This window comes from Scyliorhinus torazame, chromosome 26, assembly GCF_047496885.1.
Source record: "Scyliorhinus torazame isolate Kashiwa2021f chromosome 26, sScyTor2.1, whole genome shotgun sequence".
NCBI classification, from domain to species: Eukaryota; Metazoa; Chordata; class Chondrichthyes; order Carcharhiniformes; family Scyliorhinidae; genus Scyliorhinus; species Scyliorhinus torazame.
In genome coordinates, this window is record NC_092732.1 from 38,992,500 (window position 1) to 39,012,418 (window position 19,919).

General features: G+C 54.6%; 1 protein-coding gene across 1 annotated transcript in view; it reads left to right on the forward strand.

Moving 5' to 3' along the window:
* The window catches only part of LOC140402884 (double-stranded RNA-specific adenosine deaminase-like), a 59,319-nt gene extending 40,869 nt beyond the window's left edge, over nucleotides 1-18,450 (forward strand). The window contains exons 3-9 of the mRNA XM_072490511.1: nucleotides 1,933-2,026; nucleotides 7,072-7,191; nucleotides 8,205-8,338; nucleotides 9,685-9,867; nucleotides 10,963-11,075; nucleotides 12,283-12,410; nucleotides 14,563-18,450. Of these exons, the coding sequence (XP_072346612.1) occupies nucleotides 1,933-2,026; nucleotides 7,072-7,191; nucleotides 8,205-8,338; nucleotides 9,685-9,867; nucleotides 10,963-11,075; nucleotides 12,283-12,410; nucleotides 14,563-14,806 (1,016 nt within the window). The 3' untranslated portion in view covers nucleotides 14,807-18,450. The remainder of the gene's footprint in view (nucleotides 1-1,932; nucleotides 2,027-7,071; nucleotides 7,192-8,204; nucleotides 8,339-9,684; nucleotides 9,868-10,962; nucleotides 11,076-12,282; nucleotides 12,411-14,562) is intronic.
* Nucleotides 18,451-19,919: the final 1,469 nt, after the last annotated feature.

Here is a 19,919-nt window from a genome sequence, read left to right on the forward strand (position 1 = left end):
GACCCTACTCTTACCCTAGTCATTCATTTATTCCTGACATACCTATAGAAAGCTTTAGGGTTATCCTTGATCCTACCTGCCAAAGACTTCTCATGTCCCCTCCTGGCTCATCTTAGCTCTCTCTTTAGGTCCTTCCTAGCTAACCTGTAACTCTCGAGCGCCCTTACTGAACCTTCATGTCTCATCTTTACATAAGCCTCCTTCTTCCTCTTGACAACTGTTTTGACTGCCTTAGTAAACCACGGTTCCCTTGCTCGACCACTTCCTCCCTGCCTGACTGGCACATACTTATCAAGGACACGCAGTAGCTGTTCCTTGAACAAGCTCCACATTTCCATTGTGCCCATCCCCTGCAGTTTTCCTCTCCATCCGATCCATCCTAAGTCTTGTATTATCGCATCATAATTGCCTTTCCCCCAGATATAACTCTTGCCCTGCGGTATATCCCTATCCCTTTCCATCACTAAAGTAAACGTAATCGAATTGTTGTCACTATCACCAAAGTGCTCAGCTACCTCCAAATCTAACACCTGTCCTGGTTCATTACCCAGTACCAAATCCAATACAGCCTCGCCTCTCGTTGGCCTATCTACATACTGTGTCAGGAAACCCTCCTGCACACATTGGACAAAAACGGACCCATCTAAAGTACTCTAACTATAGCGTTTCCAGTCAATATTTGGAAAGTTAAAGTCACCCATAACAACTACCCTGTTGCTTTCGCTCCTATTCAGAATCCTCTTTGCAATCCTTTCCTCTACATCTCTGGAACTTTTAGGAGGCCTATAGAAAACCCCTAACAGGGTGACCTCTCCTTTCCTGTTTCTAACCTCAGCCCATACTACCTCAATTGACGAGTCCTCATCAAACGTCCTTTCTGCCACCGTAATACTGTCCTTGACTAACAATGCCACCCCTCCCCCTCTTTTACCACCTTCCCTGAGCTTACAGAAATATCTAAACCCCGGCACCTGCAACAACCATTCCTGTCCCTGCTCTATCCATGTCTCCGAAATGGCCACAACATCGAAGTCCCAGGTACCAACCCATGCTGCAAGTTCACCCACCTTATTCCGGATGCTCCTGGCATTGAAGAAGACACACTTTAAACCACCTTCCTGCCTGCCGGTACACTCCTGCAACTTTAAAACCTTACTCATGACCTCACCAGGGTTCCTGCTCCTGATCACTGTCCAGTGATCCCTGGGTTAGAGAGAGAGGGGGGAAATCAGCCAGGGTTCCTGCTCCTAATCACTGTCCTGTGATCCCTGGGTTAGAGAGAGAGGGGAAATCAGCCAGGGTTCCTGCTCCTGATCACTGTCCAGTGATCCCTGGGTTAGAGAGAGAGGGCAAATCAGCCAGGGTCCCTGCTCCTGATCACTGTCCAGTGATCCCTGGGTTAGAGAGAGAGAGGGGAAATCAGCCAGGGTTCCTGCTCCTGATTACTGTCCAGTGATCCCTGGGTTAGAGAGAGAGGGCAAATCAGCCAGGGTCCCTGCTCCTGATCACTGTCCAGTGATCCCTGCTGGAAAGTCTGTGTGAATGACAGCATCCGGCTGGGGCAGTGGCACAGTTGCATGGTCGACTAGCCTGTTGAGTTGTAAATGATGCTGCTTGAGTGAGATCCGGGTCGGTCTACTCTGGCAAAAGCCTGAGGGAGGGAACGCGCGTCACGGGAATGTAAAAAGTTAACCACCTTGTTTCCAAAAGATTGGAGTCCGGGTTCGCGCTGCTGAGTGGAGTTGTGGCTCGTTCATGTGGTCCCAGCGGGTGCTGCTGCAGTGCGACCCCCAGGATGCGAGGAGGTGGTCAGCGATGCATCCATCGAGAGAAGTCGATAGTGCGGTGTAGAAATGTTGGGTTGGGAAATGTCGGGTCTCGCTGGTCATGTGTTTGTAAACCGTGCTGACGCCGTCTCTCTCTTCCTTGCAGGTAACCGATGTGTCAAGGGGGAAGAGCTAAGTCTGAAAGGGGAAACCGTTAACGATTGTCACGCTGAAATCATCTCACGGAGGTGCTTCATAAGGTAAGCTCCTCCGAGGGGAAGGGAGAAGCGCCGAGAGGTTTAATGTGAGGTCTTTCGAGGGGAAGGGAGAAGGACTGAGGGGATTAATGTGGTGAGTTAATGGGCTCCCTCGTCTGTGTCGCACCATACCACAACAAATGCCACAATTAGACCAACCATGGCCTTATCAAATGACAGGAATCGCCTTCTCGTTCGTGTGCGCGTATGTTGCACGGAGCCGTGTGGTTGACTCCTGGGCAGCACTTTAGCACTGTGGCTTCACAGCGTCAGGGTCCCGGGTTCGATCCCCCGCTGGGTCACTGCCTGTGCGGAGTCTGCACGTTCTCCCCCGTGTCTGCGTGGGTTTCCCCCGGATGCTCCGGTTTCCTCCCACAGTCCAAAGAAGCGCAGATTAGGTGGATTGGCCGTGATAAATTCCCTTTGTGACCAAAAAGGTTAGGAGGGGTTATTGGGTGATGGGGATAGGGTGGAAGTGAGGGCTTAAGTGGGTCGGTGCAGACTCGATGGGCCGAATGGCCTCCTTCTGCACTGTATGTTCTCTGTTAATTGCCCCTTCTGAAATGACTGCACAAGCCACTCTGTTCCTGGGGCAATTTAGGGATGGGCACAAACGCTGACCTGGCCCAGCGATGCCCATGTCGGATGACTGGAGAAGGGAGAGTATTTCAGGGGAGGACAATCTTTGGAGTTCTGGGCGGGGATGCGGTCAACTCCTGAGATCTGTGTGTGATCGTGGCAGGTCAGCTTCCCGCAAAAGGGGCGAATACTACAAGGCAGACCGTAGGTTTAACTGGACTTTGGCGACCTGAGGTAAACACTGCTGTGGCGACCTGAGGTAAACACTGCTGTGGGAGAAGGTGTGAGGGATGAGGTAGATGTGCTGGGTTTTTCTCTAAGGGGAAGATCACCCCATTTTCGTCAACTGATGGAGACAAACCTATAACTGTCTTAAGGGATACAGGTGCTGCTTAAACTCTCAAAATGGAGAAGGATTTGGCTCTCTTCCCAACCCCGCCCTCTCTGCCGAGAGCTCAATGAAAGGTAAGGTATTAGTGAATGGGATAAGTGGAGATTTTATTCCAATTCCATTGTATGAAGTACAATTGGAGTTTGATTTTTTTTTAAATTTCTAGTACCCAATTATTGTTTTTCAATTAAGGGGCAATTTAGCGTGGTCACTCCACCTAACCTGCACATCTTTGAGTCGCGGGGGTGCGACCCGCACAGATACAGGGCGAATGTGCAAACTCCACACAGACAGTGACACAAGGCCGGGTTTTGAATCTGGGTTCTCTGCGCCAGGTCCCTAGTGCTAACCACTACGCCACGTGCCACCCTTATTGGAGTGTGATGTAGTGTCTGGTCCAGTAGTGGTCGATGTGGTCAAGACGCTACCAGTGGACGGAGTAGATCTGCTTTTGGGGAATGATTTGGCAGGAGGGAAGGTTGTGGCTACACCCATGATTGCGGAGAGTCCGAGGGTAGTACTGCAGAGAGTCCGAGGGTGGTACTGCAGAGAGTCCGAGGGTGGTACTGCAGAGAGTCCGAGGGTGGTACTGCAGAGAGTCCGAGGGTGGTACTGCAGAGAGTCCGAGGGTGGTACTGCAGAGAGTCCGAGGGTGGTACTGCAGAGAGTCCGAGGGTGGTACTGCAGAGAGTCCGAGGGTGGTACTGCAGAGAGTCCGAGGGTGGTACTGCAGAGAGTCCGAGGGTGGTACTGCAGAGAGTCCGAGGGTGGTACTGCAGAGAGTCCGAGGGCGGTACTGCAGAGAGTCCGAGGGCGGTACTGCAGAGAGACCGAGGGCGGTACTGCAGAGAGACCGAGGGCGGTACTGCAGAGAGACCGAGGGCGGTACTGCAGAGAGTCCGAGGGCGGTACTGCAGAGAGTCCGAGGGCGGTACTGCAGAGAGTCCGAGGGCGGTACTGCAGAGAGTCCGAGGGCGGTACTGCAGAGAGTCCGAGGGCGGTACTGCAGAGAGTCCGAGGGCGGTACTGCAGAGAGTCCGAGGGCGGTACTGCAGAGAGTCCGAGGGCGGTACTGCAGAGAGTCCGAGGGCGGTACTGCAGAGAGTCCGAGGGCGGTACTGCAGAGAGTCCGAGGGCGGTACTGCAGAGAGTCCGAGGGCGGTACTGCAGAGAGTCCGAGGGCGGTACTGCAGAGAGTCCGAGGGCGGTACTGCAGAGAGTCCGAGGGCGGTACTGCAGAGAGTCCGAGGGCGGTACTGCAGAGAGTCCGAGGGCGGTACTGCAGAGAGTCCGAGGGCGGTACTGCAGAGAGTCCGAGGGCGGTACTGCAGAGAGTCCGAGGGCGGTACTGCAGAGAGTCCGAGGGCGGTACTGCAGAGAGTCCGAGGGCGGTACTGCAGAGAGTCCGAGGGCGGTACTGCAGAGAGTCCGAGGGCGGTACTGCAGAGAGTCCGAGGCGGTACTGCAGAGAGTCCGAGGGCGGTACTGCAGAGAGTCCGAGGGCGGTACTGCAGAGAGTCCGAGGGCGGTACTGCAGAGAGTCCGAGGGCGGTACTGCAGAGAGTCCGAGGGCGGTACTGCAGAGAGTCCGAGGGCGGTACTGCAGAGAGTCCGAGGGCGGTACTGCAGAGAGTCCGAGGGTAGTACTGCAGAGAGACCACACGAGATACCGATGGCAGGGCAGGTGAGCATTCAGAAAATTCATTGGGCATTAAGTGACTCAGAAAGAAATGTTGAAGGGCCGACTGTAATCACATATTAAATGACAATAGCAATTCTCCCATCTCAACTGGAGGGCGAAAGGAAGATCAAAGAATTTGGGGGGCACCGCGTTCTAGGTGCGTAGGCTTCGCTGGCAAGGCCAGCATTTATTCCTCGTCCTTGATTGCCTCCCAATGGTGGCGGTGGGCCGTGCCTTTCAGCCGCTGAAGTCTGCGCAATGAGGCTGCTGTTGGGGCAAGTCCAGGATCTAGATTTCGCAGTGGCGGAGGAACGGCAGATACCGTTCAAGTCGGGATGCTGCCAGACTTTGGAGGCGATAGGCCGCCTCCTCCCCGCCCCGTCCTTGTAGAGGTCATGGGTGTGTGGCGGGGGGGGGGGGGGGGGGGGGCTGGAAAATAACGTCAGACAGCAACAAACTGACATATTTCAGCAAAATACGCTGGGCAAAGAAGAGAGAGATTCCTTGCAGAATGTCTGGACCCTCGGCTGCTTCACGGAATGTGCACCGCCCCCATCAGTGATGTTGCACTAAGCTGGCTGGGGACCGTTCCCCTCCAGGGTATGTAATTAAAGTTGGCCTCCTCTCAGCAGCCAAACTGTGCCGTCCAAATCCCTTGCAGATCCTTATTTTTAATTTTCCCAACCGGATCCTGCAGTGTTAAATCCCATCTGTGGCACGGTTAACCTTGACTCTCCTTCACGAGAAGTGCGGGCTTGTCTCGTCGTGTTGCTGTGTGCACTGCCCACCACCACCACCACCCACCCGCTAACTGAATCGAATTCAGAAACTTAAAGCAACGTTTACAGGTTACTTCTCCCCCTCCCCCCCGATGTTGCACTGGTGGTGGGGATGGAGTCTGGCGAGGGGTTTGGGGCGGTGGTGCGAGGGAGCATAAAAGCATCTCTCCGGAACAGATGGTTTGACGTTAACAAACTGCTTCTGCATCACCGATAGGAACAGCATCACAAAGGGCTACTCCTGACAGCTTTCTTGGGACCGTTCAGTGGCAGGATTCAATAAGGTGAGCTGCCGCAGAGACACGTTGTACGCCCAAATTGAATGCCACAAAGTAAAACTCTGAATGGAGATGAGCCGGCCCCAACAGCCCACGTCAGTTTCTTTGGTTATTCCCTTGTGGAAGCTGGTTTAGCACTGGGCTAAATCGCTGGCTTTGAAAGCAGACCAAGGCAGGCCAGCAGCACGGTTCGATTCCCGTACCAGCCTCCCCGAACAGGCGCCGGAATGTGGCGACTCGGGGGCTTTTCACAGTAACTTCATTTGAAGCCTACTTGTGACAATAAGCGATTTTCATTTTCATTTCAAGCTGTACAGGAATTAACCGTCCAACTTAAAGTGTTTAATTTCACCACATTGCTCTCTCAACGCACCATTTTTCCACAAATCCTGCCCCCCCCCCATGATGTACAGCCTTGCATTCAGCATCTGTAACTGCAGCCCCCTACCCCAGAAGCAAGTGTCAACATTTCCCCTCCCTCTGCAACCGTTTTGTTTTTGAAAAATATTTTTATTGAGGCGAATTGATCTTCTCGAGCCTGCGAAACCCAGCCATCTCGCTAACCCACACCCCCGGGGTTCGGGAGCTCCGAGCCCCTCCATGCTAACACGGTCCACCTCTGGGTTACCAGGGAGGCAAAGGCCAAGACATTGGCCTCTCTTGCTCCCCTGGACTCCCGGGGTATTCCGACGTGCCAACAATCGCCACCTCTGGACTCCGAGCCACCCTTGCCTTCAGTACCTCCGACACGACGTTGGAAAACCCTTTCCAGAGTCCCCTGAGCTTCGGACACGCCCAAAACATATGGACATGATTCTCTCTGTCTAAACATTGCCACACTCCTGTCTCCATCCCCCGCACCCACACACTCCTGTCTCCATCCCCCGCACCCATCGACGGGCTCCTGTGGCCCCCCCCCCTGTGGCTATTGACATACTCCCTGTGCTTTAACAAGTGAACGTTGGCTTCTGCACAGTTTCTCAACTGTCCTGCCGGAGCTGCCCGCTCTGGCGACCTTCCTGCTGGGTAACACCCAAGTGCTACACGAGACCACCCTTCTCCCCTCCTGCCGCTGGCAGTATTGTGGTGTCGTGACACAGAGGGTCGATCTTATCTCCGGAATTAAGACCAATTGAGCAATAAGGTTTAATGGGCGGTGGATGTAGAGGTAAGATTTTCAAAGTTTTTTTTAAAAAAAAAATACAGGCGGCGGAGGGAGAGAGAGGAAAAACCCTGAGCAACGGGTCCAGCAGCATCTGTGAGGAGAACAATCCAGCCACGGCCTTGCGAGTGATTCATGTTTATACCTCTTTATAATCGGCCTGCTGCTTCCTCCACAGATTCCTCTACAGTGAGTTGTTGAAGTACGACCCTGCTTCTCCAGCCGACAGCCTTTTTACCCCAGCCCAGGACAACCGGTTACAGATTAAACCAGGAATAACGTTTCACCTCTATATCAGGTTAGTTCAAACATCCTACCCGCCTTCCCCTTTGTGTTCTGCTCGGTCGGTGGTCGCCCACGACACTTCACTGTGGCAAGGGCTTCCTTGGATAGAGGCTTCACGTGAACAATGAATCCGACAGGCGGAGGAGTCCTTCTCTTTTATTTCCCTTGTACCCATTTGTTTTGGTCCATGGGCCCATATTGCCTTTAAGCAGAAGACTGCAGGTTGAATCAGCCTGCTTGCTAGGACACTGCGTTCCCAGGTTTTGGAATGAAGAAGCCAGACCCCTGGGCACTGGCAGCCTGCAGGTTGGCCAGGGGCCGTGTTCTGCCGGGCAACAGTCCGAGATTGGTTCCTGCGTGATGCTTTCTGGGAGAACCTTTCTGGGCAGACCTCGGAAGCGAAAGGATCCCACTCGCTCTCGCACTCTCTCACTTGCTGAAGTCAAAGAGCTGCTGGATTGTTCTCCAAGCCGTCAGTGCCCTTGCCCCTCCGTGTCCGAGGTGGGGGTCAAGTGGGGCAGGAATTGACCGCACTAGCCCAGGGTGTCGGGACACAGATTTGTTTCTCCTGACCTCGGGCCATCCCAACGTTTTTTTACACCCACCGAAGTGTGGTTACTGCTGTAATGTGGGAAACCTAGCAGCCTATTCCGGAAGGTCCCGTAAACAGCAGTTGTGATAATGGCCACGGTCCCCTACATTTACTGGTGTTGGCTGAGGGATAGATAACTGGCCGCAGGACTCTGTGGGGGGGGGGGGGGGGGGGGGAAGAGAGAGAGAGAGCGAGAAGGGAAGCCAAGTAGATGTCCCTCGTCCGAAGGACGGTCGAGCTATGGGGCAGCGATTTAACTTTGAAGATGGGGCAATGTCCGATGACAGTGAGAGGACACTGCAGCAGCTTCAAAGTCACGACGGGGCGCTGTGGGTTTTATTCAACGGAAACCAGACGTCGGGAATCCTGCGAGGTGTGCTGCTCATGCTGTCTTCCCCCCCCCTTTTTATTTTGCCTCGCCCTGTCTCCCGCAGCACGGCCCCCTGTGGCGATGGAGCCCTGTTTGACAAGTCCTGCAGCGAACCTCCCACCAAAGAAGGCGATGAGTCTCACCACCCGCTCTTCGAGAACATGAAGCAGGGCAAGCTGCGCACCAAGGTGGAGAACGGTGAGTCCACGAACGCACACCGCTAACTCTTACAGAAATATATCTCCCCGCACTCGCTCAAAGCAATCCCACACCGTGTCTGTGAGCAATTATCTCACTCAAACCGGCCGCACGAGAATCTGACCTCTAGCTCAGAACAAGCTGGAGGAGAAAGCATTGCCCTCTATTCTGGGAGGCTGTCTGCTCCAGGAATCCAAATTTCACCTTCAGGCAGATTCTCAGTTTCAGGCGAGGCAAAAGGACCTTTACTCTGTATCTAACCCCGTGCTGTACCTGTCCTGCAAGTGTTTGATGGGGACAGTGTAGAGGCAGCTTTACTCTGTATCTAACCCCGTGCTGTATCTGTCCTGGGAGTGTTTGATGGGGACAGTGCAGAGGGAGCTTTACTCTGGATCTAACCCCGTGCTGTACCTGTCCTGGGAGTGTTTGATGGGGACAGTGTAGAGGGAGCTTTACTCTGTATCTAATCCCGTGCTGTACCTGTCCTGGGAGTGTTTGATGGGGACAGTGTAGAGGGAGCTTTACTCTGTATCTAACCCCGTGCTGTACCTGTCCTGGGAGTGTTTGATGGGGACAGTGTAGAGGGAGCTTTACTCTGTATCTAACCCCGTGCTGTACCTGTCCTGGGAGTGTTTGATATGAGAGTGTAGAATCGCACTCTCTACACCATGCTGCAGTGTCACTAATTCATTTGTTGTTGAAGCTGAGGACCAAATATTGGGATACAATCAGTTTCCATAGCAATGACCTACCTCGCTGCCTGAGCAGCAAGTTTGCCAAAGTTGAACTTGGTTCCCAGATAGTTATCTGCACAAACATATTGACTTGGGTCAGCTGGCCGTTGTAACTTCTGCCACGCACCAATGCTTGGTTTGAGTGCTCGAAAGCGAAGCAACCATCACAGGAGGTGCCCTTATAGATCAGAGGCCCACCCTCCACACTTGGTCAACGCCTGGTGCTAGCAGTAGTTCCTGAGGCAGAAAGAAGCCCCGGTAATTCCCGAGGACCTTTCCCAATCCCGGGACGTTCCCAACCACTCTTCCAGTCCATTGTAGTGTCGTCACTGTTGGCAGGTCGGTTAAGCTGGGTTCCATCCCACCCTCTCCTGTTCTGGAGTGTGTGCAGACCGTCGATCACTCTCCTGTTTGCTGTTGAATGACCCCTTTCCCTCCGTCGTCTTTATGTGGGGGTACCTTGCGAGGGCGCGGTTAGCTCGGCTCGCCGTGGGCCTGACCTCGTGGCCACGCTGAGGCTGCGCGTTGTTGTTTCATGTCCGATGTTTCACTGAGGTAATACTTTGGCACGCCCTTTAACTGCGAAATGAGACTTTCTGGGCTTCCCTGCAGGCGAAGGTACCATCCCAGTGGAATCGAGCGACATCGTCCCAACGTGGGACGGGATTCAGCATGGGGAGCGACTCCGCACCATGTCCTGTAGCGACAAGATTCTGCGCTGGAACGTGTTGGGCCTTCAGGGGGCCCTGCTCTCCCACTTCATCCACCCCGTCTATCTCAGCTCCGTCACCTTGGGTAAGCCTGGTTTCTTATCTACTTGTGAGGCGTGAAATCGGATCACGGGCCAGAGAGACAAGGAGCTGCGGCACTGTGAGCAGGGGAGACTAGAGCTGCCCAGTATCCGCAAGACCCAATTAATTACTCCGGAAGCTGAGTCGCCGGTTACCTCGATAAACATGGAATTGCACTGGAATTAAAGTAGTTCAGGGTGAGATTCCATTGCCAGAGATATTCCGTGCATTGCTGTGTTCATAAAAGTGGAGCTATAAAGGAGGGTATTTCCACCATTGTGCTGTCGACCCTGTCCAAGGCAGCAGGGAACATAGAGTTTGTAGTTCTGCAGCTCCTTTTGTGACTCAGAACCTGCCCCTTCCAGGCAACGCAGCAGCCAGTTTGCACTCATCAAGCTCCCCGCACAGCGATGAGATAATGAGCAAATCACCCGCTTTTGCGATGGGGGAGAAATAGCGAGCAGCGATCATTCCCCCCGCTCCTCTCCCCCCAATTTTTTTGTTTTTAATTTAAGAGTTCCCAATTCATTTTTTTCCAATGAAGGGACAATTTAGCGCGGCCAATCCACCTACCCCTGCACATCTTTGGGCTGTGGGGGCGAAACCCACGCAGACATGGCGAGAATGTGCAAACGCCACACGGACAGTGGCCCAGAGCCGGGATCTAACCCGGGACCTCGGCGCCGCGAGGCAGCTGTGCTAACCACTCCGTCCCGCCCCCCACCCCCCCCCCCCCCCCCCCCTCTCCAAAATATCGCCGTGAGATCTTTGACATCTCCGACTGAGAAGGAAGATGGGATCTCAAGATTAGCATCGGAGAGATGGTGCCTCCGACGGTGTGCACCCCTCGCGCTGCAGTGTCAGCCCTTGATTGGTTTAATTTTGTTTGGGTTTCTGGTGGGGGGGGGGGGCGTGAACCCACTCGGGAAGTGAGACTGGTTGGTGTCCATTGAGCCAAGGTCACCGGGAGAGCACAGCGGTATCGGGTTGGAGAGATTCGAGCCCAGCTCGGAGGGTCTGTGACGGTTATTGCCCTGGGGCTGTTCCGTCGTCTTGTGATGCCGCTCAGCATAAACGTGTCTCTTCCTTCAACCTGCAGGTTACCTGTACAGCCACGGACACCTGGCTCGAGCGGTCTGCTGTCGCATGTCCAGGGATGGGGAAGAGTTTCAAAAGGGCCTCCCTTACCCCTACACGCTGAATCACCCACAGGTAACAACGTCAGGAGTTTGAACCTGCCCCTGCAAGGTGCTGTATAGGGCGACAACTGTCATCCATCCCAGGCGGGCTGGGATCATGACTGCCAAACGGGGCGAGACCTTTCGGCTGATCTCCTGTGTGTACAGGTTCGGTTGGGGTGCGACAAAGGGAGGCGCAGTGGTTAGCACTGCTGCCTCACGGCGCTGAGGTCCCAGGATCGATCCCGCTCTGGGTCACTGTCCGTGTGGAGTTTGCACATTCTCCCCGTGTCTGCGTGGGTTTCGCCCCCCCACAACCCAAAGATGTGCCGGGTGGGTGGATTGGCCGCGCTAAATTGCCCCTTCATTGGGAAAAATTAATTGGGTGCTGTAAATTTATTAAAAAACGAACCTGCACATCTTTGGATTGTAGGAGGAATCCCACGCAGAAACAGGGAGAAGTACACACTCACTCACTCACTCACTCACTCACTCACTCACTCACTCACTCACACCTCCACACACACCCACACCTCCCCACGCACACGCACCTCCCCGCGCACACGCACCTCCCCGCACAAGCGCACCGCCACGCGCACCGCTACGCGCACGCGCACCGTTCCGCACGCGCGCGCACCTTCGCACACGCGCACACCTTTGCACACGCATGCTCGCACACGCACGCACACACCTTTGCTCACACACGCGCGCGCACACCTCCACATACATACCTCCACACACGCGCACACCTCCAAGTGCGCCCACGCGCACTCCAAACACACGCACACCTCCACACACACATACAGCAACCCGAGCATTGTGGGTGTGGAACAGACAGCTCCGAAACTGTCCATTCCACCCAATTAGTCCATTTACCCTCTGTCTGTCTCACTCTCACTCACTCTTTCCCTCCCCCCCCCCCCCCCCTTCCCGGCCCTCTGCCTCCTCATTCCTCTCTTCTCCCCCCCCCCCCCCCCCCCCCCCCCCCCCCGGGTGCCTCTCCTCATTCCATCCCTCCCTCCCGGCCCTCTGCCTCCTCATTCCTTCCCCCCCGGGTGCCTCTCCTCATTCCCTCCCTCCCTCCCCTCTGCCTCCTCATTCCCTCCCTCCCTCCCCTCTGCCTCCTCATTCCCTCCTTCCCACCCGGCCCTCTGCCTCCTCATTCCCTCCCTCCCTCCCGATCCGCTCTGCCTCCTCATTTCCCGCCTGAGGAAAGGATTGAGAATGATTTCTGATTGCAGATCGGCAGGGTCAGTGTGTACGACTCAACACGGCAAACTGGAAAAACGAAGGAGTCGAGTGTAAACTGGTCCTTGGCAGACGGGACCGAGGTTGAAGTTCTGGACGGAACGAAAGGGAAAGTGGACGGGTGAGAAAATATAATCAGCCGGCTGGTCTGTTTGCTGTTGAACGGTGACACGTTTGCGGGTGGAAACAGCTCCCTCTGCCCACTGGCATTAATCCCAGTGCGGCCCAGCTCCCTCTGCCCACTGGCATTAATCCCAGTGCGGCCCAGCTCCCTCTGCCCACTGGCATTAATCCCAGTGCGGCCCAGCTCCCTCTGCCCACTGGCATTAATCCCAGTGCGGCCCAGCTCCCTCTGCCCACTGGCATTAATCCCAGTGCGGCCAGCATTTGGGATCTCTGAGACCAACGTTCCCAGTTCGAGGCACCTCGATTGCTAAAGAGTAACATTGGACCGGTTTCTCACACAGTGCCTATGTGGTCCTGAGGAGGTGCCAAAGCTCTCAACAGCCAATTAAGTCCCTTCGAAATCTAGTTACTGTTGTTAAAGTAGGCGACCAAATTCCTCCAACAAAATCTGCTTCCGTGACGACGGATAAGGGATCAATCTTGGCACCAAGGAGAATTGCCCCGCTCTGCTTCAAAACCAGATCCATGGGGTCTTCTGGGTCCAATTCCTGAGAGCAGACGGTGATCTCCGCTTGACATCTCTTATTGATGATGGCACCTCCGCTGGGCAGTGGAGGAGGGATGGGCTTGGGGGCGGATGGGGCAGCATCGTGTGGGGGGGGGGGGGGGGGGGGGTTGAGGGCACTGTTGTTGGCCCCCCTCCGTATTCGCCGCCCGGTGGTGGTTTCAGCGTTGTGGGGTTAGAACCAGTGCAGGCAACACTTGTGGCTGTGGGCGCCGATATGTGAGGATCATAGGTTTGTGCCGTCGGGGCTGGGTGCTGGGTTCCAGGGGTGGTGGTAGGCGGGGATGGAGTAATTCAGGGACAAATGTGAGGTAATGCATTTTGGAAGGTCTAATGCAGGGAGGGAATATACAGTGAATGGTAGAACCCTCAAGAGTATTGAAAGTCAGAGAGATCTAGGAGTACAGGTCCACAGGTCACTGAAAGGGGCGACACAGGTGGAGAAGGTAGTCAAGAAGACATACGGCATGCTTGCCTTCATTGGCCGGGGCATTGAGTATAAGAATTGGCAAGTCATGTTGCAGCTGTATGGAACCTTAGTTAGGCCACACATGGAGTATAGTGTTCAATTCTTGTCGCCACACTACCAGAAGGATGTGGAGGCTTTAGAGAGGACGCAGAAGAGATTTACCAGGATGTCGCCTGGTATGGAGGGCATTGGCTATGAGGAGCGGTTGAATAAACTCGGTTTGTTCTCACTGGAACGACGGAGGTTGAGGGGCGACCTGATAGAGGTCTACAAAATTATGAGGGGCATAGACAGAGTGGATAGTCAGAGGCTTTTCCCCAGGGTGGAGGGGTCAATTACTAGAGGGCATAGGTTTAAGGTGCGAGGGGCAAGGTTTAGAGGAGATGTACGAGGCAAGTTTTTTACGCAGAGGGAAGTGGGTGCCTGGAACTCGCTGCCGGAGGAGGTGGTGGAAGCAGGGACGATAGTGACGTTTAAGGGGCATCTTGACAAATACATGAATAGGATGGGAATAGAAGGATACGGACCCAGGAAGTGTAGACGGTTTTAGTTTAGACGGGCAGCATGGTCGGCGCGGGCTTGGAGGGCCGAAGGGCCTGTCCCTGTGCTGTACTTTTCTTTGTTCTTTGTTGTTCTTTGGGTCAGGAAGACTTGGAAGAAATGTGCGAGTTGCCTAATCTATCAGTTCTGAAACCCCCAACAGTGCCCGGATGTGTCCGTGCGGAGCCCCCGGCAGCACGGTGCACCCTCCACGCTCAGCCTCGGGCAGTGCTGCGCACCCTCAGCGCGGGGCGGGGGGGGGGGGGGGCGGCACCACGGCGCACCCTCCGTGTGGCACGCCCTCCGCGCTGGCAGTGGGAGTGTCCGCCTGGACTGTGCGCTCATGGTGCGTGGAGTGACACTGAAATCCCAATGCTGCTGACCTGTTGCCGAGCGAGTACTGCCCACTGGGAAGCGGCTGAAACTGAGCGAGACAGTACAAGTGGAGATCAGCGGGAAGTATGGAGTTGGCGGGTCAGGGCATCAAATGTTTGCGTTTATAAAAAAAAAAGAAAACTGACCGAAATTGCCGCCGGATTATTTTGTTTCTGCTTCTCCCTCACTGCTCCCCAGGCCTCACCTCGACGTCTCGCGAGTTTCCAAAATCCACCTGTACAATCTCTTCCGGCAACTGTGCACCAAGAACAGCCGCCCGGACCTGCTGGCGATGGCCTCCTACTCTGACGCCAAGGCAGCGGCTGCCGACTTCCAGAACGCCCGCACCCTGTTCTTCAAAGCCCTGGAGCAGATGAACTATGGCAATTGGATCCAGAAACCTCTGGAGGAAAAGAGTTTCATGAACAGCGAAGCGGAGTGACGGCAGGACGGGGGGGGAGGGGGGGGGGGGAAGAGAAAGAGATGGAACAATTCTGTACAGCGGTTGTAGAGAATTTAAAAAAAACTGCAAAACTTTTTTTTTTTAAATTGCTGCACCATTCCCGACATTCCTTTATAAATCTGTGAAATGTTTATAATCGAATGTAGTTTTAAAAAAAAAAAACAATGATGTGGGCCTGATTTTAAAAGGAGCGCCATTTAAGCTAAGGATCGGAGGGGTGGAAAAAGGCGGGAGGGCGATCTCTTTCACGCAAATACTTCCACTCGGAACAGGGTTTGAATGTTCATCGTGGGCAGGAGCTGCTCGAGGTGGGCGAAACTCAAAAGGCGCAGTGTCTCACTGTAATAATTCCTGTCCCGTATTTTTATTGGACCAACTGCATGACTCTGAAAAGGACCGGGTTAGAGGGGGGGTGGGGGGGAAGAGAGAGAGAAATGCAAGGGTGATATATGTCCCGTACCCGCAGACTGTAGCCTCGCTGCCAGCTCTTTGAGCTCACTGCCTTCTTCATTCCGTTCGCCCCGCTTCGTAGCTTCGAAATGGCGGTCCCGCTCCCCTTGCTCGCGGGCAGGCGATGGGAAGGATGGAGTTCCGCAGCAGACCTTGCTCCCCTCCCGCCGCAAATTCCGGAGAGCGAGCCGCGCGACCGCCGGGTTTCTACCCGGGGGGGGGGGGGGGGGGGGGGGGGGTCATGGTTCCGCGCCCAAGTAGCCAGGGAACTCCCGGAGCGACTGCCAGCTCTCGTCTGGTCACCTAGTCCTCGGGGGTTAGCCGGGACTGTTGTTCATGCTCGCAGACGGCAGCACAGACGCCCGTTTGTGCGCAACAGGCCGGGGTTGCTTTCCCCTCCCTTCCGTTACCTCCCACCGCCTGCTGTCCAGACTTGAATGTGGACACTGAAAACCGCGTGTCGGGTAGCCGTCCTTTATCCACGGATGCTGTCCCCTTGAAAGGCCGTACCCTTGAAGCCAGCCTGCCGTCTCCAGGAGTGGGTAGGGATTATTCGTGGTGGTGGAGGGGTGACTGTCAACCGGATAGGAGCCAGCTTGTTTGTTGCTGCTTTGTCGGGAGGTAGCGTCTCCTCGTTTGGCCTGCTCTTCGGGCTAGCTGCCGAGATCTTGGCATGAAACCGCTGCACTGTGCCAGTGTGTCTGCCTTCTGCCAGGTGTAGGGGTAAGTGAGGGGCTGTGGCCAATGACCGGATCTCTGGCTCTGTGTGGAATGACTAGCTAGATGAGTTCTAAAAAGGCCTCCCTTACACACCATGTCTACCAGTCCAGTTCGTGTTGCATGTTTCTCTTTTTTTAAATTCACTATTAAAAAAAAAACTAACCCACAACCGTGTGAAGCTTCGAAGCGAAACCCCAAAGTATTAACAGCCACACATTTGCACCCACAGTTGTAAACCTGTCTCGCGCCTTCGCAGGCAGGCCCGCTGCGTATTTCCAGCAGTTTCCACCTTGTCCTTCCACGAGCAAAGAGCGATGCCGGTGACAGGGGCACCAACGCACAGGCTGAGCTCTGCCATCTCCCAGCTTCACCCTCCAGGTACCAGGGTGGGCCGGTTGTTGAAGAGTGCCGCAGACCCGTCCCCTTGGGGGGGGGGGGGGGGGGGGGGGGTGAGGTGCCCGCTGCCGAGTCGGGGGCCTGGCCTGGCCTGAGGCTTTTGCAGCTACCAGCCTCTTAGGTGCTGTCTGTCGCCTGGGGGGGGGGGGGGGGGGGGGGGTTAGAGGAATCAAATCCGTGGAATGAATCCAAACCACCTCGTGTTCCTCACCTCCTGGGGGTGGGGGACAACCTTGAGTCCAGACAGAATGCAGTTAAATTGCCCAGCTGCACATCACTGCGGTACAGTACTGGTGGGGACGGGTCGGTCACTGTTTCACACTGGGGTACAGTACTGGTGGGGACGGGTCTGTCAGTGTATAACACTGGGTACAGTACTGGTGGGGACGGGTCTGTCACTGTATAACACTGGGGTACAGTACTGGTGGGGACGGGTCGGTCACTGTATAACACTGGGGTACAGTACTGGTGGGGACGGGTCTGTCACTGTATAACACTGGGGTACAGTACTGGTGGGGACGGGTCTGTCACTGTATAACACTGGGGTACAGTACTGGTGGGGACGGGTCTGTCACTGTATAACACTGGGGTACAGTACTGGTGGGGACGGGTCTGTCACTGTATAACACTGGGGTACAGTACTGGTGGGGACGGGTCTGTTACTGTATAACTGGGGTACAGTGCTGGTGGAGACGGGTCTGTCATTGTATAACACTGGGGTACAGTACTGGTGGGGACGGGTCTGTCACTGTATAACACTGGGGTACAGTACTGGTGGGGACGGGTCTGTCACTGTATAACACTGGGGTACAGTACTGGTGGGGACGGGTCTGTCACTGTATAACACTGGGGTACAGTACTGGTGGGGACGGGTCTGTTACTGTATAACTGGGGTACAGTACTGGTGGGGACGGGTCTGTCACTGTATAACACTGGGATACAGTACTGGTGGGGACGGGTCTGTTACTGTATAACTGGGGTACAGTGCTGGTGGAGACGGGTCTGTCATTGTATAACACTGGGGTACAGTACTGGTGGGGACGGGTCTGTCACTGTATAACACTGGGGTACAGTACTGGTGCGGACGGGGCTGTCACTGTATAACACTGGGGTACAGTACTGGTGGGGACGGGGCTGTCAGTGTATAACACTGGGGTACAGTACTGGTGGGGATGGGTCTGTCAGTGTATAACACTGGGATACAGTACTGGTGGGGACGGGTCTGTCACTGTATAACACTGGGGTACAGTACTGGTGGGGATGGGTCTGTCACTGTATAACACTGGGATACAGTACTGGTGGGGATGGGTCTGTCACTGTATAACACTGGGGTACAGTACTGGTGGGGACGGGTCTGTCACTGTATAACACTGGGGTACAGTACTGGTGGGGACGGGTCTGTCACTGTATAACACTGGGGTACAGTACAGGCGGGGAGGCATGGGTGACCTTTTGCCATTTAGTGAGCCGATCCAGGGGGCTGACGGTGGTGATGTAGAAACAAGGACCGAGTTTGTCAAAGGGTTTCTGGTTGTATTTTTAGCTGCTAAAATAGGTCACCTGATCCGCGCCGGCAATAACCAATCGTATTCTCGGCGAAAGCACTGAAATCTCGGCCCCTGGTCGAATATTTCCTCGCCCCCGCCAATGTGCGAGTTTTCGCTTGGGGCGGGCAGTCAGGGTCTCGTACGGTTACCTGGCAGTGGAGAGGGCATGTTCACCGAGTATCGCGCTTTCTCTAAACAGTTGTGAAGACGTTTGCCGGCACATTTACTTTTTAATTCTGGTGTATTGCAGTTTTGGAACGTCCGCCTGCGTTATATCCGATTCTAGCTCCCATTAAATGTTGTGCGGGCAGAAGCAGGATTGAAGCTCTCGTGCTCCGGGTCTGAGTGCGTTTGTTTTGTTGTTGCCAAGATCCTGGTTTACAACTTGGGTGGGTCTTGCACCCCCCGCCCCCTGGTGAAGTGTTTGCAGGTATCAGACAACATCGGAGCCCGGTTTAAATATCCAACGCTGCTGCCTATACTGCAAATTAAAATTATTGTTGTATTTTTCCTGTTTAGCCTGCACTCATTCATTCTCTGTCTGACACCCCGCCCGTGGGGTGGCTGCAAGGGGGCCTTGGCTCTTGTGGGGCAGTGGCGTCATTTGGGCTCGTTGAGTGGGTAGCGGGCATTGATTCTAAAGCCAGCAGTAGTTGCAGGCTGCCAGTGGTGTCTGGCTGGGTTTAACATCCTGTGTTATCCCCCTGCTCTCTCCCTCTTTTCCTCCCCCTCCCAGGATAGGTGGGGTTAGGGTGTGGGGAGTGGGCCTGGGTAGGGACGGTGCAGACTTGATGGCCCGAATGGCATCCCTCTGCACTGTAAGGATTTTGTGATGCACATTTGCCTAGGGCTGACTCGATTTCCCCCGCCCCACCCAGCACCTCCCCACCCATCCAGTTCGCAATTGTAAATGGTTCAGACGGTGAGTCGATTTTTTGGGGGGGGAATTGGAACGTTTCTGTGCACAGCAGGGAGGGTTGCACAGAGCAGGCAGGAGCTTGAAGAGCATTATTATTTTCCCTCGCCCCGTCTCCTCAGCCCACAAGCTACTGAACTCTGCACGAGCCATTTTGGATCGTCTTTGTTGGGTTGCTGCCTTTTTTTTTGTTTTTGCAAACGCCACGATTGGGGCATTACTGTAAACTGGCCCATTCCACGTAGGGTCCCTGTGAGCATGGGGGAAACGTAGCTGGGCAGAACGAGGCTGCAGTTTACGGTTCAGGCCAGCAGCCTTCGTGAGGAAGAAGCTCTCGCTCCGCATTTCAATCCCGGGAATCCTTTTTCTCTTCCTGGTTCAAATCGGCTTTTCTTGGAGCCTTCCTTCCCGCGTGGTGAGGGCGGGCGCCGGATACTGGGAGGCTTTTTTTGCGTGAAAGAGGCCTGGAGTTTTTAATGGCGGTGCACGGCATACCGACCCGCTTGTTCTCTGTGCACGTCAGTAGGCTTTTATTGGGGTGGGAAGGGGAGGGAATGTGTTACTTTTCTGTGTGCGTGTGTATATGCTCCATTTTTACAGGATTTTGTTTTTTGTAAAAGCTAGCAAGTGTGTCGTTCTCATCCATTCAATCTAGAATAAATTGGATGCTCTTTTAAGAGAATTGGTGTAGGGCTCCTTATTCTGCACCTTTGGGACGGGTAGGCTGTTGCGTGACCGGGAAGTCTTGGCCTGCAGTGCCAGCGTACCGTGGACGTGAGGGGGTAATCAGTTGACGATGTGTATCTTCATTCAAGCCAGGAGGGTTGATTTTTGTCAGAAGAGTGCTGTACAGAGTTTGGAGAGTTGCGATGTACCCTTTCAAAATTGACTTCTTATGTTTGGTTCCGCTTAGTGTTCCTGAAACGTTATTCACCCCGGCGGCACTGCGGGTGGCGCCGAGGACCCAACCCCGGATCTCTGTCCGTGTGGGGTTTGCACGTTCTCCCCGTGTCTGCGTGGGTCTCACTCCCACGACCCAAAGATGTGCAGGGTAAGTGAATTG